Below are 25,398 nucleotides of genomic sequence, written 5' to 3'. Positions count from 1 at the left end.
TGGAGAAAATATCAGGTGGCAATTTTTGCCCATCTCTCCCTCCCTTCATGCTGAAGTACAGCTCCATACGTAGCAGCAATGAATCCTATGTGCCTGGGTAGACCACATTAGCAAGTTATTTGAGGATGAGGCAGTGTAGTTTGCATTGCCTTAGGGTACCGCATCTGAAAGCTCCATGTAGTGGAGTCTGACAATGAATAGAGAACTACAGGTTAATCTAATTTATACCATCATTGAATTAACCCCTTGGCTCTAATGTAAAAATTCCCAATTTGCAAAGTTTCTTCTCCAGTCGGTGATTTCCAACAATTCCCCACTCCGTGGCTGGATGTGGGACATTGCAGTGTGCAAATTGGCTGCTGCATTTGCTCACAACATAGTCAGTACATTTTACAGTACATCCTGTGAAGGGCTTTGGGCATTTTCATGACATGAAAGATGCCATACCAAATGTAAAGATTATTATTATTCCCAGCTATCAATGTAATTGCCCTCTGACAGACCAGAGTTCTCTAGGTGTAGTAAAATTACCAGAATTTGACATTTTACCAGTTAATCTCCAAAATGAAGTGTGTTTAACTCAACACTCAAAAGCAGAAGCATTGGTTTCTGAAGTACCTGGCAAGTGTAATTTTTTTTTGATAAACCACAGAAGTGACTTAAATAATAGTGATTTAAATAATGAAATTTTATCAGCTATATTTCAACTTACACCAGTTACGATCGTTCATCCATCTTCCTACATTGCATTTGAATACTCTGCAAGTCCACTACACAAGTGTGTTATGTACTCAAAATAAATACACCAGGTCCTCAAATACGTAGATTTCAATGATTAATAGGATCTTTTAAAATAAAAAGCAGCATTTTATGATTCCAGAGATCAATTATTCTTTATCACTGTCACTGCTGTCGCTGCTGTCGCTGCTGGTGGCATTCAGCTCATCCAGATCAATTCTGTTTGAAAGAAAACAGAAAGTTTTAAAATTTACAATAAAAAGTTCACTTTTTTAAATAAATGCACCCAGTATTAAAGACCATTAACCACTGTCAATCAAATTGACATGCCTCCAGTTTCCCTTAGAAATGGTGCCATCATTTCTCAAAAATTTCTCACGAGTTTTATGTTAAAAGACTATTGCAAAAGCCTTACCTGTCTTCGTTGGTCAGTTGAAATTCAGTGGTCACCCTGGTGGCCAGCTTTGGTGCAGCAGGTAAACTGAAAGCAGTGGCCAGCTTCACCACATCCAAGCCAGAGCATTGTTCTTGCTCTCCTTCGCACTGTCCAAGAACTCATCCAGCAAATATTCACTGAAAAAAAAATAATCTTTAGAAGATGCAGGCCGGCCCTACTGCATCGTAGGGAGTTGGGAGGCACAAGATAAGCCCCAGTATTATACAGGGAACACTATAAAAACAGGCTGCTAGTCAGCACTTCCCAGTCCTGCCGATGTCAATGCCTGATCATAGCAGGTAGGAAGCTGGCAGGTGTTCTCAGGAATGTTTCCAGTGTTGCTTGACCCCAGGAGATCTGCATGTTATTCCTTTTTAGATATCTATCTAGTTGAATGCAATACATAATCCAAAGGTGTGAAACAAGACATTTTCATACATTCCCATGGAATTTCGCAAGGTGCAATCTTTTTTCGGTCAGCCAGGTGTCTGACACATGCGGAAACCCATCACTATACTTAGAGTATCCAAACTAAACTGAGGTTTCCAGGCATCCACCTACACATGGAAATCCCAGAGATGGATTGTTGGAATGGAATGTGAACTCTCTCCCTGGAGGGACACATCCTGTTTACCTAATCCAGAAAGTATTAGGCACAGGTTGGCAAGAGCCAAGGCTTGGGAACTCGAGTGTGCATTGGAGTACTGCTGGGATCTAACCAATTAAATCCAAATAGCTTGCCATTGATATTGCTGTTTGGCTAGCTTGTTCAGCTAGGACCACCCTAACCTACTCATTAGGGATTTGGCTTGCAGGGTTAACAGTAGCTGAGTGGAATGACTCCCTGCCCCAGACTGACTGCTCTGCCTTTCCAGGTCCTGCTGACGAGCCAGGCCGGGCTGTGCTGTCATTAGCAGTGCCCTGGAATACTACGGACCCGCTTGGCTCAGGAACTGGATTATCAAAACCGCCACAGAGGTCTGGCTCAATCCCGACATTCCGTTGCCAAGCATGTCACTTTGGAGCCAGTTCAGCTTCAAGGAGACCCCACTTATCGGTCATATCTGCAATGACCGACTGGGACAATGCTTGCACTTTGCAAAAAGATTCTACATTATTAGTGTGCCAATTTATTTCACAACCAACTTACCCAGGGATTCTGTTGTTAGCTTTGAATAGTTGAAGCATTGCCCTGGAAATAAGCAAGACAAGTTATATATATATATATATCTTTATTTAAACAAAAACACAAATGGTCATTTCGGAAAATTGGTAACAACGGGAAACAGTCTCAGGACTGCAAGCAGAAGAAGTCCTGTAGCTCAGTGGTTAGAGCACTCGCCTCGCAAGTGAGAGACCCAAGTTCGATTCCAGGTAGGGCGAAACCTTGAGCAAGTTTCCTTACACCACATACCTGATAATACCTCAAGGAAATAAATAAAATAACAATTTGGTCACTCAATCCATGACTGTTTGCACTGCTGTGTGCAATTGGCTGCCACACTTCTCCCATAAATATAGTCAATTCACTTTACAGTGTATTCTGTGAAGCGCTTTGAGACGTCCTCCCGACGTGAAAGGCGCTATACAAATGTAATCTTGTTGTTGCTGTTGTCTAGAAGACGTGAAAAGCACTATATCAAATGCAAGGATTATTATTTATTATATAAGGAAGAAAGATCTGAAGAAATATCTTCACTTCAGAGGCTTGTTTGGGTTTGTTCAGGAGGGGAACTAGGTAAGCACCTGAGCAATAAAAAAAATCTTAAGGGATTTGGGAAAAGAGCTGGAAAGTGAGATTACTAAAAATAAGTTGGGTGGCTAGTGATTACAGTGTTGGCTGAACAGTGCACCCATGGTACTCAACATTTCTAGATATACAAGAAATCAACATAGTAATATACACCAGATAGTGTTATTCACAGCTTTTGCATATCACTTGCATAATTCTGGATCCCAACACTGTTTGGTTTGGTTTGTCGTAGAGGCTCAGATACAGGCAGTTTTTCTCATGCAAGCACTTCTTGGAACACCCCACCACACGCAGGATGAACAGATAATGTCTGCACTCAGCTCCCATTATCCAGCTGAGGTCTGTACCCCTGCGCCGATCATCACTGCCAATGTATCACACACACAAATCAGTGTTTTTCAGTTACACAACCAGCTGACAAATGGCATTCAACATAGGTCTAGATTCAGTGCAAGAAAATTAATTTAAAATAATGGTTTCTATCATTTGCTAGGTATAGGGACTGGTACTAAACCCTTGAACAATAAAAACAGAATGGGGAAAGAGCAGATGGCTTTCGTGGGAGAGGTGTTGGGGAAGCTACTAGAGTGCAGACAAGTTACAGTCAGACCTGTTATAGTGAAGTGAAATTGGTCAGCACTGTGCTGTTTATGTTCGTCATACAATAGCTTCATCTGAAAAATGAAGGTCCCCTTTAATAACAATCCTTACATTTATGTAGCGCCTTTCACGTGGGGAGGATGCCTCAAAGTGCTTCAGAGGGCTGATTGGGAGCTGGAAATAATAATAATCCTTGCATTTGATATAGCGCTTTTCACATCTTCTCGACATCTCAAAGCGCTTCACAGAATATGCTGTAAAGTGAATTAACTGTATATTTGTGGGCGAAATGCGGCAGCCAAATGCACACAGCAGTGCCCCACAGTCGTGGATTGAAAATGACCAATTTTTTTTGGGTTTGGAGGGATTATTATTATTATTAGGCGTGTGGAGTAAGGAAATTTGCCCAAGGTTTTTGCCTGGAATTGAACTCAGGTGTCTCACTTGCAAAGTGAATGCTCTAACCACTGAGCTATAGGACTCCAAATAGTGTAGTAAGGGGGTGTGGGAGTAAAGGTGACAAAAGGCAGGGACAAAAAGGTTCTAAGGTGGAATTTAAAGGTAGGATGAAGGGGACAGAATGGGTGAGAGCTTGATCACTGTAAAGAGACAGTTCTTAATCCAGATTGTGGCCAAATCTGCAGGCATGAACCTTGTTAATTATGCAGGGCCGGCAGGCTACATCATCGTGAAAGTTGTAACAACAATCTCACAAATTCTTACCAAGCATCATCAGTTCTGCCTCCTCTCAAGAGCAGAGTGGTGATGTTCCCCAAGGAGCCAGAGGTCCACTCCAGTTTGGAATTATGATTCAGATTATTATACACAGTCTTCACATCAAGCGCACAGTCAGCAAACTCAACTTGTAACTTTGGAAAGAAAAAGAATCATAATATCTGAACTCTTTGCAAGACCCAAACAGTTGAAAACTTCAATACCATGCAAACATTGAACTATAAGGCACACATTCAAGTACAGGGCGCACATAAGCAACCCAGTTTTAGGCTGGCTGTACTGTCATCAGCAGTGCCCTGGAATACTGCAGATCCGCCTAGCTTAGGAACCAGACCAGCAAGACAGCTACCGAGGGTTGACTTGATACCGATATTGCTTTGCCAAGCTTGTCATCTTAAGAGACAGTTCAGTTCCAAGGAGACCTCACTTACAGCCGGGAAATCTCATTTACCTGCGGACTGTGCTTCTCCCGGGCCATCAATTCAAGCACCTCCTCCACAAGATCCTGCTTGTTCGAGTGACCAAGTTGCTTAATGTCTATGGGCGATAGAAAAGAGACCTCAACCCTCATTGAACTGAGAAACTAGACCACACCAAAATGAATCACGGCCATTTCCAGACATACATCAGTTTACACACGCTGACATCCATTGGTGCTTTCACGTACACACACACAAGTATTCATCAGTGTTTACACACATGTGTATAAACAAACCCTGAGACAGGGTCACAAACCTTTCCAAATTCTCGGGATCAGCTCTAATCGGTTCTCTGTGTCCAGGGCCTGCAGTAATTCCTTCATACCCTGGGTGTTCGGATAGTACAACTGTGGACAAGTTTGCATAACATCAATGTTTACATGAAAATGACCAGGGTTTTAACTACCAGTGTGTAAAGGGACTTTAAGAAATTTCTTCTATGTGAAACACTATATAAATGTAAATCGCCACACGCCCAGGTTAAAACATAAGCTTACCGACGGAATGAGTTCCTTGTACCACTTGAGAACCATGTCTATATTCTCCATCATGCAGACCATGGTAAAGAGCCTCCCGCTGGGAATAAAGACAGAACAGTCAGTCAGTGGTCAGTGTTCCCTCTCCCCATCACTATCTAGTGATACCTACACACACGAGTGAATGAGTGTGTATGTGAGAGGAAATGTGCATGTTTGTGTGTATGAGTATGTGCAAGAGCGAGTGTGAGAGCTGGAATTTATGTGCCCATGAATAAGAGTGTGAGAGTGAAGACAACACAATAAAATGGGATTAAGAACCTTTGCCCTTTAGAATGAAAATTCTTCAGAGAAATCAATCCTCATTATCAACTCGACATAAACTTGCCCATCTCCTGTCACTGACATTTTAATCCACACCTGATGTTAAGCTCAACGTCAAAATGCTCATTCCCGCTGCACGTTTTAAATAGGTTATATAATAATAATAATCCGTGCATTTGATATAGCGCTTTTTATGTCTTCGCGACGTCTCAAAGGGCTTCACAGAATAGACTGTAAAGTGAATTGATCGTATATTTGTGGGCGGTGTTAAAACCCTATGAACTTGAACGCAGGCTGAAGTTCATCAACTAAAGAATCAATTGCTCTTACTAGTAAATGCTTTGCTGGTAAGGGTCCCCCAATAATTTCCTGTTGTCTCCAGTTTCAACTATCTTCTGTACTCTGTAAGACAGCTCAAGGTCTTTCAAGTTCAGACACTGCAAGGAAGAAAACAAAGACATGAATATTTTCACACCACCACAAGAGCAGTTCAGATAAAGATGACCCTTTGGCCCATTGAATTCATCCTTCCAGAACACTCACACAACTGCCTCCAACTTTAAAGCTATGAAAGTTGTTACAGTCCACATTCAGCTGCAGGAAGTTTGAACTCATCCAGGCCCTGATGTCTGCCAGACAAGCTGATAGAACATCGGCGAACCTGGAATTGCAGCTGGAGGAGGCAAAGTAGATTTGTGTGTCATCTGTATACATATGGGAGTTTACCCCATGTCTATGGATGACATCGCCAAGAGGGAGCATGGAATATATTGTAAAGTGCAAGCGCATTGACTGTATGTTTTGTGAGTGAAAAGCTGTATTTAAGAATTTGCAGAATTCTGGATGCTCTGAAATGCTAAGAAAATAGAATAAATCTTTAATATTCCCCTGTAAGAGGACCTCATTCAGCATCTCATTCAATAGATAGCACTTTAGACAACTCATCAATCAACTTCAAACACTCAAAAAAATCATCATCCTTACTCATACAAGTCAAAGGTAATACTCACCACTTTTATAGCATTGGTAAAGAAGTATACTGTGAAGAAAGGAAACAGATCAAAATTACTGAAGAAAATCTTGAAATATTTTTCACTGGGATCAAATGACCCAAAGGGCTTCCTTCATCCCATTTTACAATGTGCAAAGCAATATTAGACCTCATCATATCTTTTAATCTCAGTGCCCACTCTTTTTAGTCATACCCATTAATAAAGCCTCTACCCCCTTTTCTGTCCATCTCTCTTGTAAACATGTCAATCCATTCCACCACTACAGCTTTCTGAATCACCTTAAGTGCGTTTGGCCCACTTGGTCTCAACCCATCAGTATATTAACCCTGCAATCTTCCCATTACAGAATTTAATTGGTTTATTAAATAAGTCCAGTGTCCTGGCTTCAACCATCTGCCCTTAAATAATTAAAGACAAAGGAGAGGCTGATTGTAAAGCTAATCTCACATTAGCCCAGTAGGAATTGTATAACACCTACCATCATCAGGATCCTGGGGAACAAAATACTTCTGTTCCATTTCATCAAAGATCTTAAAGATAATGTCTGCCTGTGACCGACCAGCTATGACTGAGGATAAAGAGAAAAATGTTACAGTACTGCAGGTAATGATGTGCGTTATCACCCAAGCCCACAGACACAGACAGATAGAGAGAGAGTGAGAGATGTATAGTACTTGATAGGTCAATACACAAAACTTTAATCTTTAGCAACTTAGCCATTGACTGGGGGAATTGAATTGATTGCAAGGACTGGGGAAGTTGTTGAGTTGCTGCCTCAGATGCTAAATCTGGCTGTTCTTTTGTCAGTGAAAGTCACTACACTTTACAAGAGACTCCTGTGAAACACTTTGAGGCACTCTCCTAAAGTGAAAGGTGGTAAAACAAATGCAAGAATCATTTTTTTACTGTTATGTTAAACAAATCAACAACACAAATCAAAAGGGGGAGTTTCTCCCCCATGACCAACACCCCAGATAAAATTGATCATTCACTTCATGGTTGTTTGTGGGTCATTGCTATGGGCAAAATGGCTGCCACATTTGTCTACATTAACGTGTCACAACACGACAGTAATTGGAGATGTTTTGAATCATTTCAAATGATTATTATTTTGTGAAGCCCTGGATGCCAGCCTACACAATATTAATATTTGCATGTGATATACCACCACATTGCTGAAACGTCTCAAAGCTCTTCACAAGAATTACAGTAAAAAGTGAAGTGACCGTATATTTGCAGGCAATCGCGGCAGCCTATTTGTGCACAACAATGTCCCATAAACAGCTTCAAAGTGAATAACCAATTATTTTCTGGAGGACTGTTGGCCAGGACACCTTATAGTACCTCCTTTTTTGAATAATGTTATGAGATCTTTAATATCCACATTACATTGATTAATTGTCTGAACATTAGTTGGTTTAAAAGTCTGATCCACAGGACAGAACCTCTGAGAATGCTCCCCTAACAGCATTGGAGTGTCAGTCTAGACTATAAGAGCTCAACTTCAACCACAATGTGGTAGTTGAACCTAAAACATTTTGAGCCAGGCTGATAACAGGCTATTCAAGGTAGAGGGGATTTGGGGTGGAGGAAAAGAAAAGAAGATCAAGGCAAACTGGAATTTCAAACGGTGGGGGGGGGCGAGTGGGTGGTAACCTGAACAACAACTATACCGAGGAACACATGTCCTTTTTCCCAGGGCAGATGAACTGTCGAATTGCCTAGATAGCTCTAATATGGTATTCAATTATTCCGATTTACAGTGGAGATTGTGTATCAACAACAACAAGATTACATTTGTATAGCGCCATTCACGTCGGGAGGACGTCCCAAGGCGTTGAATCAATGTAAAACAGGCATATGAATACATAAAGATATACCCTAACTTTCAGTCTTTGACACCACTCAGATTTCACCACTGTTTGGCTTTACGAGGGACTTGTTCCAGAGGCTCAGATACAGGCGTTTTTTCTCATGCAGATGCTTCTTGGAACAACCCACCACACCCAGGCTGAACAGATAACATCTGCACTCAGCTCCCATTATCCAGCTGAGGTCTGTACCCCTGAGCCCCTACCCCTGCACTGTCAATGTATATGTATCACACACACACCACACCCACTGAAGTCAATGTCTTTCACGCCCATTATAGACCAATGGAACTTAACAGGTCTAGAGAATCGGAAGCGAGCGACTGAACAGGAAATACCTTGTGAACCTGGAAACATTGTAGAACAAAACAGAAGCAAAAAAAAATCTCATCCAATTATATTAGATATTGAACTTCATTAAACTCAAGAAACCTGGCTCTTGGGTTGCATTCAACTAAAAAAAAACAACTTACCAGATTTTGAGAATATGGCAAGAAGGTGATCAAAGGTGGCCAAACATGGCTCTAAAACGGGAATTAAAGAAATTGAAGGACACGTTAACATTCATGCCTTAGTTGGAACAAATGGTTATGAGACTGGAATCAAGCTTTTTTTTAAACAATGGGAAATTTACGTAATTTTATTCCCAATGTTCCTGTAAATTGACCCGCTCCACACACACACACAGAATCAATATTCCCATAACTGAAGATCAATCTGGCAAGAACCGTGGCTTGGGGACCCCAGAGTTTGTGTTGGGGTACTGCTTGAGTCTAACCAGTTAAATCCACATAGCTTGACATTGATATTGCCATCTGGCAAGCTTTCCTGCTGCTTTTCCCGCTAGGACTACCCTACCCGTTAGGGCTTTGGCTTGCAGCGTTAACAGGAGCTGAGTGGGATAACTCTTTACTCCCAGTGACAGTGCCAATGAGCCAGACTGGCTGTGCTGTCATCAGCAGTGCCCTGGAACAATGCGCACCCGTCTGGCTCAGGAATCGGACTACCGAGACCACCACAGAGGCCTGGCTCGATTCCAACATTCCACTGCCAGGCATGTCACCTTGGAGCCAGTTCAACTCCAAGGAGACCCCATTTACCTCATTAGAGGTAGTCATTACCTCCAACAAATGCAGGTTTGAACCTCGCTACATGGATGGCAGGTACCAGGTCTTTGCAAATGTGCTGAAGAAAACGTTCTGCTGCACGCACAGAAGCTTGGAACCAGGAAGGAGAACTGGGGAAGCAGTTCAGTAAGAATCGTGCGAACAGCATCAGCACCACTACCCTGGCTCATCGGCAGGACTGGAGATGCAGACTGGCAGCAGGGATTCCTCCACTCAGCTCCTGTTAATCCTGCATTTCCCTTCAAACAAATCTCACTCTGTCTCTCAGCAGCCCTGGCTCAGATTTAGGCGTTTTTCTCGTGCAGACGCTCCTTGAACAGCCCACCACACGTAGGCTGAGCAGAAGACGCAAGCACTCAGCTCCCATTATCCAGCTGAGGTAAGTACCCCTGCGCCAATCATCATTGCCAGGAACACAAGGTACACAGAATGGCTCAGCTTTCATCACACTGGGATCAGAGATATCACTTTAAAATACACCAATGTTACTGAACACACAAAGTGACTGAAGTATACTCACTGTACTCAACACAATGCTAAATAATATCACAACCTGTACCCAAAGCTAGAGTCAATTTTATCATACCTTGGACACAGTGTTATTCAGTTAATTCTATCGCTTGTCTACAACAACTGGCATTTATATAGCACCTCTCATGCAGTGTAGCGTTCCTGAGTGAGGGGCACTATATAAATGCACAAGTCACTCCACTCACAGTAAAATCTTGTGAATTGCTTTTGGATGTTCTTCGGACGTGAAAAGCACTATATCAAATTATTATCGTCACACTCTGCGCAAATGACTATGAAGTTAAGTCTTAACACACTGTACACAGTAACATACCGATGCCAAGTGCTTTCATTTCATTCACCACTTGCAAGGAGGGTCCTTTAGCGTATGCCCCGCACCTACGAAAACTCTTCAACACAGAGTTAAAGGTCAACAGGTTTGGCCGCACCTCCTGCTCTGCCATTTGCTTCAACAAGTCCTGTTACACAAAAGTTAAATGACTCAAAACAGGAAGGCTCACAGGTCAGCACATACCCATTCAAACCACAGAACACCATAAACACATGAAATCCACTTGCTAAGTTTACTGTCCAGGTAATCATTGCATATTTCCAACTTTAACTTCCAATGCTCACCCACAAAATATGCAGTCAGTCCACTTTACAGTATATCCTGTGAAACCCTTCTAGGTGGCTCAATGACGTGTTAAAGTGTTATATCAAATGCAAGTATTATTTTTACGCTCACCACAATAAAATCCAATTTCTCATTGTACTTCTCCTTCAGCTCAGGGGCTGCTGCTATCAGTGCATTGAAGGTGTGAACATCAGCTGTAAAACAAAAAACACACAACACTTGCTGGTAAACAAATTGGGTTCCTTAAAAAGAATTATATTCCAATTAATATCTGCCAACAGTTCCTTGGGAGACCCAGTGATTTTTGGGTCACATGCATAATGTCGTGAATGAATAATAGTGAATATCTCTCAGCAATATGAAATCGGAGACAAGTGTCAGGGTGCAATGTCTCGCTCTACATGACCAGGTGAGTGTTTTGGGGGGGGGTCAGTCGCCACATGACCCCATGACTGAAATGGTTTTCCTCGTGTATGACACATGAGGAAACCCATTGCCATGTTTAATATTATCCAAATCAGACTGAGAGTTCCACAGATGTAGGATAAATTTGCCTATGTCTTGAATGGAATGTGAACTGTCTATCTGGAAGGACCCACTCTGCTTCCATAAGTCCAGAAAATATTAAGAGCAGGTTGACAAGAGCTGAAGCTTGCAGATCCCAGGGAGTGTATTGGGGCTCTGCTGGAGTTTAACCGGCTAAAGCATGCCATTGTGAACACTGTCCGGCAAGCTTCACCCAGCTAGGGTTACTCTTTTCATCAATGTGTCCAAGTTTTTTCTCCTTGTAGGCATGTACCTACCGAATGAACAGTCACTAAACTTTACAGTAAATCCTATGAAGCACTTTGAGACACTGTGTTAAAGTGAAAGGGGCTTGTTTCACCCACAAATATACTTTACAGTATAATTTGAGACGTTTCAACGACATGATAAGTCGCTAGGTTAAATGCAAGGATTACTTATTATTAAGACTACCCCTGCAGCCGTGTACACAGAGAGAAATGCTGGTTGCAATTCTAGGAGTTCTTATGGGTCAAGAGTCTTTTCAAACTCTCACCTTTCATTCGGTTGTTCAGCAAATCTGTGTACATGTTGATCGCCTTTGTGTAGGCTCCAAACTGAGGAGACAAACGGGAACAAGATAAGACACACTCCTCAAGCGACGGTACGATAACGGTCAACAAAAACACCCGGCAGAGAGTTTGAAGAACAGTACCTTAACCATTCCTCTAATCAGTGTGCAAAATGAGTGTTCGTTCCTTTCGGGCATCAGGTTAAATATCCTTTCAGCATTGTTGTTGTCTCTGAATGGAGGGAAGAAGAAAAAAGAAACATTAAAAAAGTGAACAATACATTCCAGCTCAGGTGCCAAGCTATTATTAAGCTCCTTGAATGTCCTCCATATGTGAAAGGCTTGATACAAATGTAAATGAGTTGTTGTATGCTCATATTTTCAGCTAGTTAAGTCTTTTCAGAACCTGTAACTCGCTCTTCCCTCCTCCATCACCAAAAAGATTTCTGCAGTGTTTAATTGCAACACATGTGATAACTACCAAAATCCAAGTTGTTAAGATAGCACTTTTTTGTGAATTAATTAATTTTTTTTCCAAATACAAGACTTTTTGAAATGCAACTGGCAAAGGCACCAGCTTCGTACAGGAGAGAGGCGATTAAACAAATAAGACTATTAGTAATAAAGTATGTATAATATATGTATGAAGTGTGTATCCCTGCTGGTCTGTGATTCTCCCTCTCTACTTGACTCAGTGATTTCCCCCTGCACTAGGATTCTAGTGACAGGGGCTCCATTACCAGGTGCTCTTACCTCCAGGTGATGGTAAGCAGCTCTGAAGCTTTACGTAGGCGCCCTCTCCGCTTCTGTGTGTTCATGGCTGCTGGCTTCCAGTGGGGGGGGGGAATACAGCTGGAGGTTAGCACATACAACAACAACTTGCACTTACGTAGGGTAGCATCTCAGAGCGCTTAACAGTGGCGGAGCCTGACTCCGAGCCGGGGGAGGGAGGTGGCGGCCGTAAGTAGGGTCGAAGAGGAAAGTTTTCAGGCAGGAAAAGGTGAGGGGGGCAGGGCACTGGGATTGAGGGAGAGTGTTCCAGAGTTTCGGGGCGTAGTGGCTGAAAGCGCGACCTCCAATGGTGGGGCGGAGGGTGCGAGGGACGAGCAGGAGGCCGGTGCCAGTCGAGTGGAAGCACCAGGTGGTGGATTGTGGAGTGAGGAGGTTGGAGTTAGGAAGATTCCAGAGAGTGAATGGATTTGAACATGAGTGTGAGGATCTTGAAGTTGATCCATTCGGTGATGGGGAGCCAGTGGAACCTGGCCAGAACTGATGGGATGTACAGAGTTTGGTCTGGGTCAGTATGCGGGCGACAGAGTGCTGAATGAGCTGGATTTTTTAAATTGCAGAGCTGGGGAGACCAGCGAGGTGTGCATTGGAGTAATCCAAGCGGGAGGTGACAAAAACATGCACGAGTATTTCGACTGCATTTAGGGTAAACGTGGGACTCGGGCAATGTGGCGGAGGTGGAAGAAGGCGGTCCTGGTCAGTGACCAGATTTGGGGGAGGAAGGACGGCTGGGGTTCGAACTGGATACCTAGATTGTGTAATGGTTCGGTGAGTCTGAGCCCAGGGAGGTTGAGGAATTTAGAGTGAAGATGTTGACAGGAGCCAAGGAATATGGCTTCCGTCTTGTTCATATTCAGTTACAGGACAGATACATATTCAGCTACAGAGACACCTTATAGCAAAAAGTAATCACTGATCACCTAAAAACAATACCTCAGGGTACAGACTGTTTTACTACAAAAGGCTGTTGAGGCCAAGCCCACAAACAGCACTGAAAAAAGAACTCGATTGAGTGCTGAGTGCTGCACTGTCAGAGGCCCTGTCCATTGGACAGACATTAAAGATCTCATGGTATTATTCGAACAGAGAAGGGAGTTTCTCCCATTGTTCTGACCAATGAACATCCAAATTAAATTGGTCATTTACTTCATGGCTGTTTGTGGGACACTGCAGCGCGTACACTGTCTGCTGTGTTTGCCTACAAATACGCAGTCACTAGTTACTATCGTAAAGCCTGTTGCTATATTTAATGCTAGCATTATTATTGTTCATCAAAGGAGCAGACTTTTCATTACCAGACTTTCACCCTCTCCGAGCTCTATCTGATCATCACTGGGCGGCTCTTGGTCTCCATAAACACAAAGTAGATCCAACAAGCCATTTGTGGTCCCAAGAGACAGAGGAGTCCCTGTAGAGGAAAATACAAATATCAAAGTCTGATGGCTTCTTACGCTTGGAGCGTCCTTCAATTCCAACAGAATTTCATGTTACATCGGAGCCCCAGTCCAGTGAACCAAAGCAAACTGTAGCTTCAATTTCTGTCCCAGCTTAGACCTAACAACCATGGGCTCTACAGGGATAAATGAGGCAGGGGGCCTGTGGCTGATCACTATCCAGTGATCCCTCTTCTTGACATGGGTGTGTGTGGGTGTCTAGAAATAACAGAATCAGGCTGTTGATATCTCCTGAGCCTCCTGTGTGAGCAGTTACCATCTTATGGCTAATTATACCACCTGCTTTATGCCTCCCATTCCAGCCACCACACAATCTGCGGTTGGGTTTTCAGTCTATCTGCCCCCATACCAGACTGTGTTGACTTGGTCCCTTCCTCACCTCTTTCAAAGTTCCGTCTCAAGCCCTACCTCCTTGACCACACTTTTGGTCACCTTTCCCCTCTCCCTCTTGGCTCCCAATCCTACCTTGGGTTCCAAGCCATTATTATTAAATACCCTGGGAGATCCTCCTGACCTGAAAGGCATTATATAAAAGTAAATCCGCATATACAGTTTACACAAATACAGGTGAAGCCTAACCTGCTTGTACAAGTTGATCGTACAGACTGACCGAGTCCTTCACTTTCCGCAGTTGAATCCGTTCCTTCAAGGCAGCCTCGCTGATCTCTTCTATCAGTGGCTCCAGCTGCTGAGGCATTAAACACTAAACGGAAAAATAAACGCATAAAATTCATCCTTTTGCTTTGAAGCTTTCATACAATCCTCAACCCGTGTTTATGCACCCACCCCACCACCATTAATAAAATTAAACTTCCCAAAGTGTCATGTTAAAAGCGATTCACAGGTAAATACTGTGAAGTGTAGTGAATATAATACCAGCAGCAAAGTTTCACAAAATTCCTTGGGGTGAATGACCAACTTATCTAGGATTGTTGGTCGGCACAACCCTGAGACTCCAGAAACTGGGCCTATTTTCATTGGGACAAAGAAGCTCGAGGCAAGACTTGATAGAGGTCGTTAAAATTCTCCTTTTGAATAGTATAATGTCATTTTTAAGTGAACAGCTAGACAGGAAAGATGAGTGATTTGGCCTGAACATAGACTACAGGAATTTGAGCCCATTTTAACTGGAACAGAGAAGATTGAAGGGAGATCTGATAGATGACTTTAATAGAGTATAAACATATTTCCACTAGTTGGTGAGTTCAGTGACAATTTCAGATAGCTCTCAAAGGAGCAAAAATAAAAAGGGGTAAGATTAGGAGGAATGCGTTGTTAGGATGAGAATACCCCAGGGGAACGGTGGTTAAGGACCGGATCCATATTAGATTTGTGTATGCGATTTGCGAACACAGCAGCCAATTTGTGCACAGCAGTATCCTACAGACAGCCATGGAGTGAGTAACAAATATTACTTACGATATTGTTGGCCAGGAACAAAGAGTAATTTGCACAGGAATGGGGAAAAGGCAGTTAGGGCAATGGGACTCAATAGGTAGTTCTTCCAAAGAGACTGTATTTCACAGACTTGATAAGCCAACTGGCTTACTTCAGTGTTGTAAAATTCTATACTTACATAATTCTAGCATTCCTGTTTATCTTCAGGCATTTAGTGCTCCATCACTGGGTGAGTAGACTACCTCACACTGGTACATTTTAGGAAGCTGGTGCTAATCTTAAATAATGGAGATTGGATCAACACAATGAAGATAGCATTGGATACCGAGGATCCAAAACAGTACAATCAATGGGCACAACTCACAGGTATAGAAGGTTCAGCAAAGTCTCTCTGGAAAAAATTTGGATAATTGCTGAAAATGTATTTGGCAGCAGTACGTCCGGATTCCTGTGAAAGGGAATAGAGTCTCTACGAGAGAGAGAAAAAAAAAATTAGTTAATGAAATCCGAACTTGCAAACTTTTTTATGGTAGAAATGTTTTAAAGGGCAGTGTGGCCTCATTATGGGGGTGGGGGGGAGAGAGAGGAAGGAGAGGGAGGGAGAGAGAGGGGGGAGGGGGGAGAGGGAGAGAGGGGGGAGGGGGAGAGAGGTGTGGGGGGGGGGTGAAGAGGGTCGAGGAGATGAAGGGAGTATTGTGTTCAGGGATCCCAGGTGCAGCATGTGTTGGACAAGGGACAGTGGGGGGGGGGGGGGGAAGAGTTGGCCCCTGGTCCACAACAATCAATGTAAAGATAACATCTGCCTGCCTCCTCCTCTTCCCTCTCATGACTCCTTCAAATGCAAGGATTATATTCATCACCTTCTCCTCCTACTATGGCCCTCACCCTACTCCTTTGCCCCCAGCTGAATGTCGACAAGATGGAAACCATACTCTTCTCTCCTGCGGGTCTAAACTCCTTAACTTCCCTGGACTCTCCCTCACCCACACCTTCGTCACTTCCCAGTTGGACTATTCCAATACCCTCCTCTCTGGTTCCCCAGTTCCACCATACACAAAATCCAATTAATTAAAAACTCCGCCGTCCAGATGTTCACCTGCACAAAACTCCGTTCCCCCATCACACCAGCCCTTGCCAGGCTCCACTGGCTCCCAATTACCAAACGGATTAATTTCAAGATCCTCTCACTTGTTTTCAAATCTCTTCATGCCCTCACACCTCCCTACCTATCTGCTTACTCCCCACTCCACTACCCGCTGTCTCCACTCGGCTGACTCCGGCCTCCTGTTTGACCTCATCCCCTCCACCATAAGTGGCCGTGCCTTCAGCCACTATGTCCTGAAACTCTAGAACTCTCTCCCTCAATCCCTCTGCCTTGCCCCTGCCTCCCCACTTTCAAATCCCGCCTAAAGAGCTTCCTTTCTGATCGTCCTTACGGTCACCTCTCCCCTCAGCTCATGCCCGACTCCGCCACTGTCAAGCGCTCCCCTGTGAAAACTGCTATATAATGCAAGTTGTTGTTGTTGTTGCTTCTTTATAGCGAAAACTTGGTTATAACAAATTGTATTTATTCTACGTATGCACACAACCAATTTGCTTCCTTCCTGGGTGCGCACAAAGCAGGAAGTGACTTCAGCTGTGAGTGAACAACCTCGAAGTTGGCCATTTTAGCTTAAAAGTAGTAAACAACAGGACTGTTAGGTAAAAGTAGTAAACTACGCAGGAAGTGACAATGTACAACCTAACCCATTCTTGGTATTAGGTTTGTTGCACACACGACAACGTACAACCTAGCCTATGTGCACACTAGGACCTTAGGCTGTGTATTGAAAAGCCGGTACCTTTTTGCTTCCGACAGTACAGCATTCCTCCAGTATTGCATTGGAGCATCATATTAGATTGGGAGGCCAATGCACAAGAAGTGATGTTGAGGTCGGACCTGCCGACATAGTAGTCGGTCATTTTGTAGTGCAGGAATGATCAATGACAACATTTTGCGGAGTGCTGGCTCGATGCATGGTCGGTTAGGATTTATGGTTCCTCCAACAACGCATTAAGACAGCGATTCTGCAGCACTTGGCTATACTTACAAATTCAGGTGATGTCTTTGGAATGAGGTACGAGTCATCCTGAAAGCGGTAGTGTGCAGCAGTGGGGTCCTGTGAGATGGAGCAACAAGAGGTTGAGCACTTCTAGACATCGCAAAACATATGCCTCGACCAGAAATAGAACTGATTTAATGAGAAAATTACTCACTCTGTTCACTGTCGAGGCAAGGGCTTGAAGGACTGCTAACTTGTCCCTAGGAAGCAAATAACTATTATTAACTCAAAACAGGATTAAATTGCCGCTATCTTACAAGTTACAAGTTCCAACTCCACTCTTTCGACTTCGCTCTTTGAAGCAAGTCTGACATGTTCACCCCACGTAAACGGTGCTACAAAAGTTCATGCCTCTGAACTATTGTGACTTTTCCCATTTCAAGAATTGGGTTGTGCAATAATAATCATATAATCATAGAATCGTACAGCACAAAAAGAGACCATTCGGACCATCGAGTTTGTGCCGGCTCTTTGAAAAGAGCAATGTAATGTCAATCCCACTCCTCAGCCCTTTCCCCAATAACCCTGCAGATCCGTCCTCCTCAAATACCCGTCCACTGCGTTTTAAAAAGTAGTTATCGAATCGGCTTCGACCACCCTTTCAGGCAATGCGTTCCAGATTCGAACAACTCGCTGCGTGAAAACATTTCTTCTCACCTCCCCTCTGCTTTTTAGATACTACTTTGAATCTGTGACCTCGAGTCACCAACATACCCACCAGTGGAAACAGTTTTTCCCTTTCTAACCTATCAAATCCCCTCATGATTTTGAAGACCTCTATTAGGTCTCCTCGTAACCTTCTCTGCTCCAATGAGAATAATCCCAGCCTCTATAGTCTTTCCTCATAATCAAGGCATCTCATTCCTGGTACCATCCTTGTAAATCTCCTCTGCACCCTTCCCAATGCCTTAACATCCTTCCTATAGTCTGGTGCCCAGAACTGGACCGCAATATTCTAACTGAGGCCTAACCAGTGTTTTATATAGGTTAATCATAACCTCCTGACTCTTGTACTCTATGCCCCTATTTATAAAGCCTAGTATCCCATCTGCCCTTTTTACAGCCTTATCTACCTGTCCTGCCACCTTCAAGGATTCATTTACCTGAACCCCCAGGTCTCTCTGTTCTTTCACCCCCGCCTTAAGATTGTATTACCAGCCTGTATTGCCTCCCCTCATTCTTTCTACCAAAATGCATTATCGCGCATTTATCTACATTGAAATTCATCTGCCATGTGTCTGCCCATTTTACCATTCTGTCTATGTCTTCCTGCAGTTGGCTGCTATCCTTCTCACTGTTTACCACCCTACCTAACTTTGTGTTGTCCACAAACTTGGAAATGGTACTTGCTATACCCAAGTCCAGATCATTTATGTATATTAAGAAGAGCAGTGGTCCTAATACCGATCCCTGGGGGATACCACTGTACACTTCCCTCCAGTCAGAAAAGCAGCCGTTCACCACAACTCTCTGCTTTCTGTCTCCCAGCCAGTTCTGGGTCCATGCTGCCACTGTCCCTTTTATACCATGGGCTTCTATCTTTCTTACAAGTCTTTCATGTGGCACTTTGTCAAATACCTTTTGAAAGTCCATATAAACTACATCAACTGCACTACTTTTATCCATGTTTAATCCATGCATCTGATATAGCACCTTATCAAGTCTTCGAGACGTCTCAAAGCGCTTCACAGCATATACTGTAAGGTGAATTGACTGTATATTTTGTGGGCGAAACACAGCAGCCAATTGCACAAAGCAGTGCCCCACAAACAATCATGGATTAAGTTTCTAAATTATTAGTTTTTTTTGAAAGGATTAAAATGATATTCAGAAACAAATTAGAAGATTTAGAAAAATAGACAATACTTACCAGGTTTTCTTTCTTGGAATAACGATCTCTTCTGCAGAACCTTAAAAGTTCAAAACATTGAATAATGAAACCACCAAAGTTGTGGTACAACTGCAAATGTAACTCACTTGCACCCACACTTAACAGAAATTACAATAGAACTGATTGAGAACCAGTAAAAAATTACCTGTTTGGCTGGGTGCAATTTGCTGACATAGAAGACGGCTGGAGGAATAACTTCTGTCAAAGAATTAAAGCAAAAATCAAATAATTATATAATAGAATCATAGAATCTACCCCACAGAAAATAATAATAATAATAATCCTTGCATTTGATATACCGCTTTTCACGTCGAGAGAACGTCCTAAATCACTTCACAGAACACACTGTAAAGTGAATTGACTGTATATTTGTGGGCGAACGCGGCAGCCAATTGCGCACAGCAATGTCCCACAAACAGTCGTAGATTGAAAATGACCAATTTATTATTGTTGTGGGTTTTGGAGGGATTATTATTAGGCTCTGTGTGGAGTAAGGAAACTTGCCCAAGGTTTCGCCCTCTGCCTGGAATTGAACTCAGAACTCTCGCTTGCAAAGCGACTGCTCTAACCACTGTGCTCCAGGACTCCACGTAATTCCTGCTTTCGGGAATTATAATACAACAGTCACCTCTGAAATGGGTAGGTGTCAGCTCAAATGACTTAACAAGGAATATTTAAAGCTTATATGCTCTAGCAACAATCTTGTTAAAATGAAAGAACTGCAATTTAAAATCATGCTAGAATAATTTCAATTATGACCACACATGAATATTACAATACAGTATGCAAAAATGGGAAATATAATTTTACTAAAAATCATATTTCAATCTTTTCTATCTCAGATTCTCAAATCTATAATTAATTAAGGCATGTTTCTTTAAAAGAACGTGAAGACACTCTGTTGTGATGAGCTTTGATTCTGTGCAGGTGAGAAACCAAAATTGAATTCATCTTTGCTGTCTCCAAAAACTATTTGGAGATGGTTCTGACTGGAAAGAAAACGTGAATGTCCCTTCTGTGTGTACGGATGGTGCTTTTTTCCCCACAAGTTAACTGCTCTAACGGAGTTTGCTCGCTCGCTGTAACCCTTAATATTCCTTGTAAAGCAACCGAGTCCCTTTTTTCAAAACCGATTGACAAGACTTTCAATTCTCCCCCTTGAAACGTCGACCTCGAGTAAGGACGTCCATCTGAAAACGATGAAAAGCAAAGCGCTTTGGGGTGTAATCAACGACACTTCGTCTCCAATCAACCCAAAGCAATCGGTTATCGACAAGACTATTAAGCTTTCGGAGGCCCTGTAATAAATAACACGGTGGTTCGGATCCATACACTCCCAAACTGCTGCATAACAAGGGCTGCAACAGGCGGTTTCTCCCCACATGCAGTCAGCTGCCTTGACACAGTAATAACTGTCCCGACACTTGGCGCCGCGCCGCGCCGTTCACATCGGGAGGGCATCCCAAGGTGCTGCACGGGACGTACCGTGAAGTGCAGCGACCGTATTTATGGGGCGAAACCGCGGCAATCGTTTTGCGCGGCAGCAACGCCTCGCAAACAGCGGTGGGGTGGGGTGGGTGAGCGACCCCATGTTGATGTGCGGGGATTGTTGGCCAAGTCACAGAGGGAGACAGAGAGAGAGAGAGAGACTCTACACTTTTTGAATAGCGCCATGAGATCTTTAACATCCACCTGGACAGAGGCAGAGAGGGAGAGAGAGAGAGAGAGGGAGGGAGGGGGGACCTCGGCTTAACATCTCACACGAAGGACCAACACCTCAGACGATACAGTGCAGTGCACTGCACTGGTGTCAGTTTAGACCGTGTGGCGCCACGTCCTGACGTGGGGTTTGAAATCACTACCAACTGCCACCCCCGGGCCTCGCGCTGCGACCGTTGAGAGCCGCGCGAGGTCAGACCGTCACCCACGCGGCCGCCCGCCCTCGCTCACGCCCGCCCGCCCAAGATCGCCTTCTCTCCCGCCCGCCCGCCCGCCTCTCCCTGTCGAAAGGCCCGCGCCCCCCCCGGCACGGCTCCATCTCCGCAGCACTCACCGGGGTGCCAGGCCCACCCTCCTCAGGCCGCCGCAGCCGTTGCAGCGAGCGAACTGCCGCCAGGCCCGAGCGCAGGGCACCGCCGCCATCACCGACACCGACAGCGGAGATACACACACACACACAGCTCCCAGGCACAGCACAGCCCCCACACACACACACAGCTCCCAGGCACAGCACAGCACAGCCCCCCCACACACACACACACAGCTCCCAGGCACAGCACAGCCCCCACACACACACAGCTCCCAGGCACAGCACAGCCCACACACACACACACACAGCGCCCACTCAGCAAACCAGTGAGAAAGGGAAACCGGATCTATGTGATTGGTGTACGATCCACGCGGAGGCTTTGATTCTCCTCCTCCCCCCCCTCCGTGTGGCTGAGAGTCGCACAGTCCGCCGACCACGTGCCGCTGCCTCGGCCCCACCGGCCATCAACCGCCCACCACCGGCCATCACCGCCCACCACCGGCCATCACCGCCCGGCCATCACTCACTGTGCCCGGCCCCAGCCCCGGCCCCGGCCCCACCACCGGCCATCACCGCCCACCACCGGCCATCACCGCCCGGCCATCACTCACTCTGCCCGGCCATCACTCACTCTGCCCGGCCCCACCGGCCATCACCGCCCGGCCATCACTCACTCTGCCCGGCCCGAGCCCGGCCCCACCGCCCGGCCATCACTCACTCTGCCCGGCCCCAGCCCCGGCCCCACCGCCCGGCCCCAGCCCGGCCATCACTCACTGTGCCGGGCCCCGGCCCCTCTCTGTCCCCCCCCGGACAGGGCCCTCCACACTCTCTGGTTCATGACCGTTACGCAAAAATGTTAATCGGCAGCGAGACCCCGTGGCGGCGGTTGGATGGCGTCTCTTTCAACATTTATTCGGCGGAAGAAATCAGGTAAACAAAAAAGAAAAGAAAAGAGAGCGGGAAACGTGAGCCGTGCGGCCCCCCGACTGCCCCCCCCCCCCAGGCACTCGTCTCCCGAGGGTCCCTCCCGGGTTTCGCTCCACATCTGTGCCAACTGGTGATCCATCTGTGGGCAGAGGGCCGGAGGGTGGGACAGCCATATATATATACATATATATATATATATGCTCTTGTGTATTTCATGCTGAGCGAGTCGTGCTGCTCCCCAGGAAGCTCTTGGTACCTGTCCCTCCCTCCACCTGGTCCCTTGTTGCTTGACCAAATAAGCAACTGGCGCCCGGGGCTATCCTTCCGGGTAGGAACAGCAACGGCGTTGCATTTGCATCGCGCCTTTCACGTCGGGAGGGTGTCCCCAAGGCGCCGGGACCGTTGGCGTTTCGGACCTGAGCTCGGGATCCGGGAGCGGGGAGGGCCGGCGGGGAAGGAGGGGTGACCCAAGGCACGGTCGAAGAGGAGGGTCTTGAGACGGGTCTTGAAAGAAGCGAGGGAAGGGATAATAGTAATTCTCAGTATTAATAATAATAATTATCCAGATGAGGGGGAGGGACTGCGGGTGAAGTCCCAGAGGATGGGGACAGAGTGGCAGAAGGCTCGCCTGCCAGTGGTGGAACGGGCAGGTCGGGGGACACGAAGCAGCACGGAGATCGCTGAGAGGAGGGAGCGGGCATATTGGTAGGGGGTTAGGAGGTCGCGGTGGTAGGGGGGGGAGCGAGGCCATGGAGGGCTTTGAAGGTGAGGACCAGGATCTTGAACAGTGTGCTCTGTATGATGGGAAGCCAGTGGAGTCGAGTGAGGATGGGGGTGATAGGGTCGCAGAGCTTGGGGCGGGAGAGGACACGGGCTGCAGAGTTCTGGATGATCTGCAGCCTACGGAAGGAGGAGTTGGGGAGGTCGTCAAGCAGGGAGTTTGCGTAGTCGAGCCTGGATGTTATGTTATGCGTATATGAGGGAATCGGCGGCCTACGGTATCAGATAGTGATGGAGCCGGGCAATGTTGTGGAGGTGGGGGGTGGCAGAGCAGGACATGGCACGGATGTGGGGTAGGAAGGATAGCTGAGGGTCAAACAAGATGCCAAGGTTTCAGACTGGCTTAGTAAGGTGGAGTGTGCATCCTTGGATGGTGATGTTGTCAGTGCCTGAGGTGTGGAGGCGCTGACAGGAACCAATCAGGAGAGCTTCAGTCTTGTTGATGTTCAACTGTAGAAAGTTAGCTCTCATCCAGGACTTGATGTCTGATGGGTCCAGGGAGGGTTTTTTAAGGATAGGAGTCATGATGACTGTTTTTAAAGGGGTGGGAACGAAGCCAGTGGACAGGTAGAGGTTTATGATGTCTGTGAGTAGGGGGGGCAAGAAGGTGAAACTGGGAGGTAAGGAGAGGGGTAGGGATGGGGTCGAGAGAGCAAGTGGTTGGTTTCATGTGGGTTATAGTTGGTGATGAGAGAGGAGGGGAGACAGGTTCGAAGGTGGGAGGGATGGGGAGGCAGTAGTGATTGGAAAGGCAAAGGCAGCTGATCCCCTTGATTTTGGTTTTGAGGAAGTCCAGTATCTCCTCGCAGTTGGCGTTGGAGGAGAAGATGGGCGAGGCATGAGAGGGTGGATGGAGGAACCGGTTGGTGATGGAGAAGAGGGGCCTGGGGTTGTCCTTGACCTTCAAGATTGTCTTGGAGTCCAAGGACGGTTTAGCAGATGCGAGGGTGGAGTGGTAAGATTTGATAAAGTCCAGCCAGATCTGCCGATGGACTGTTAGGTTGGATTTGAGCCAGGTGCATTCAGTGGCACACACCTGAGCTTTAAGGGAATGGAGGTGGCTGTTGTACCCGGGTGACTTCCATGTGTGGGAGAAGTTGGGGAAGTGAGGGGGCCAAGGGCATCAAGAGTGGTGGAGAGGGAGTTATGGAGGAAGCCCAGTGGGTAGGAGTTCAGGTAATAATAATAATCCTTGCATTTGATATAGTGCCTTATCATGTCTTTGAGACGTCTCAAAGCACTTCACAGAATATACTGTAAAGTGAATTGACTGTATATTTTGTGAGCAAAACTCTTAAGGCAGCGGAGAGGGAGATGGGGAGATAGGAGGGAGTTAAGTGGAATCTCCTTGGGCCTGAGCTGGCTCCAAGGTAAAGTGGAGTTGGTAATTGAGTGTTGGAATCGGTCAGCCCACTGATGGTGGGGCCAGATGGGCTTTCTCAGTAGCATTTTCATCTTTACGACATTGGTTTGCTCTTGGAAAACAATATGCTCATTCATCTCACCGCTGTTTGGGGAACGTGGGGTGGTTCAGCAGGACAAATGCGTGCTGATGAAATATGCTTCGGACATACAGCATGTAGTCACGGTCAGGGATCCCTTGGAGTCTTTTTCTGCCAATGCTTGTAGATTAAGAAGCCAAATTAAGGTAGAATGTTTATGCCTTTAGCAGAATGTTTAGGTGATGAACAGTAATTGCCTGGAAGATCCTGGCCAACAATCTCCCGGATAAAATTAGTCATTCACTTCATGGTTGTTTGTGGGCATTGTTGTGTGCAATTTGGCCGTTGTATTTGCTTACAAAAAAAAAGTCACTGCACTTTACAGTATAATACAGTGAAGTGCTTTGAGATCTTCTGATGACATGATAAGGCTCTATTTCAAATGCAAGGATTATTATTAATTTAATAACTAAGATTTTTGTGAATAATTATTTTCACTTTGTGTTTAAGGAAGCTGAGTGTAAAGGTGATCTCTAATCCCAAGTATCTGGATACCATGGGTAACCCATCATTGAATGGCCTGTATGACCTTGCGTTAGGACCTGGCGATTCCAAGGAAGTGTGTGGCACCTGTGCACAGGATTACAATAATTGCCCTGGACACCTAGGTCATATAGAACTCCCGCTAACCGTCTATAATCCAGTATTTTTTGATGTAAGTATTGATTAATTTCTTATAAATAATTGATTTGTTATTTATTGTTACATCTGGAACTTTCTACCTCAATCCTTCTACCTTGTCTTCTCCTTGC

The 25,398-nt window shown here is 45.2% G+C and overlaps 2 protein-coding genes and 3 non-coding genes across 5 annotated transcripts in view; 1 reads left to right on the top strand and 4 right to left on the bottom strand.

The window, feature by feature from the left end:
* Window positions 1–669: 669 nt before the first annotated feature.
* Window positions 670–21,618, bottom strand: ptcd3 (pentatricopeptide repeat domain 3). The gene is given in 25 exon segments (XM_007897989.2): window positions 670–957; window positions 1,154–1,259; window positions 1,262–1,311; window positions 2,325–2,366; window positions 4,251–4,396; window positions 4,714–4,799; window positions 4,998–5,088; window positions 5,239–5,317; window positions 5,872–5,978; window positions 6,552–6,580; window positions 7,033–7,122; window positions 8,899–8,949; window positions 10,397–10,541; window positions 10,811–10,893; window positions 11,760–11,820; window positions 11,919–12,006; window positions 12,528–12,601; window positions 13,859–13,971; window positions 14,597–14,720; window positions 15,780–15,884; window positions 17,506–17,574; window positions 17,672–17,717; window positions 19,388–19,427; window positions 19,554–19,606; window positions 21,462–21,618. Coding segments are annotated over 25 exon segments (2,037 nt in total). The 5' UTR covers window positions 21,551–21,618; the 3' UTR covers window positions 670–887.
* On the bottom strand, window positions 3,159–3,298 carry LOC121850801. Its single transcript, XR_006085775.1, has one exon. It is a non-coding gene; the product is annotated as a small nucleolar RNA SNORD94 (small nucleolar RNA).
* Window positions 8,502–8,634, bottom strand: LOC121850802. Its single transcript, XR_006085776.1, has one exon. It is a non-coding gene; the product is annotated as a small nucleolar RNA SNORD94 (small nucleolar RNA).
* LOC121850796 lies at window positions 9,826–9,963 on the bottom strand. The gene has a single exon (XR_006085770.1). It is a non-coding gene; the product is annotated as a small nucleolar RNA SNORD94 (small nucleolar RNA).
* A 633-nt stretch (window positions 21,619–22,251) lies between the features above and the next one.
* polr1a (RNA polymerase I subunit A) overlaps window positions 22,252–25,398 on the top strand; it is a 61,765-nt gene continuing 58,618 nt past the window's right edge. The window contains exons 1-2 of the mRNA XM_007897993.2: window positions 22,252–22,367; window positions 25,097–25,301. Coding sequence (XP_007896184.1) covers window positions 22,291–22,367; window positions 25,097–25,301 — 282 coding nt within the window. The 5' untranslated portion in view covers window positions 22,252–22,290. The remainder of the gene's footprint in view (window positions 22,368–25,096; window positions 25,302–25,398) is intronic.

Source organism: Callorhinchus milii, unplaced genomic scaffold, assembly GCF_018977255.1.
Source record: "Callorhinchus milii isolate IMCB2004 unplaced genomic scaffold, IMCB_Cmil_1.0 Scaffold1, whole genome shotgun sequence".
Taxonomy (NCBI): domain Eukaryota; kingdom Metazoa; phylum Chordata; class Chondrichthyes; order Chimaeriformes; family Callorhinchidae; genus Callorhinchus; species Callorhinchus milii.
This window is presented reverse-complemented; position numbering and strand designations above follow the sequence as displayed.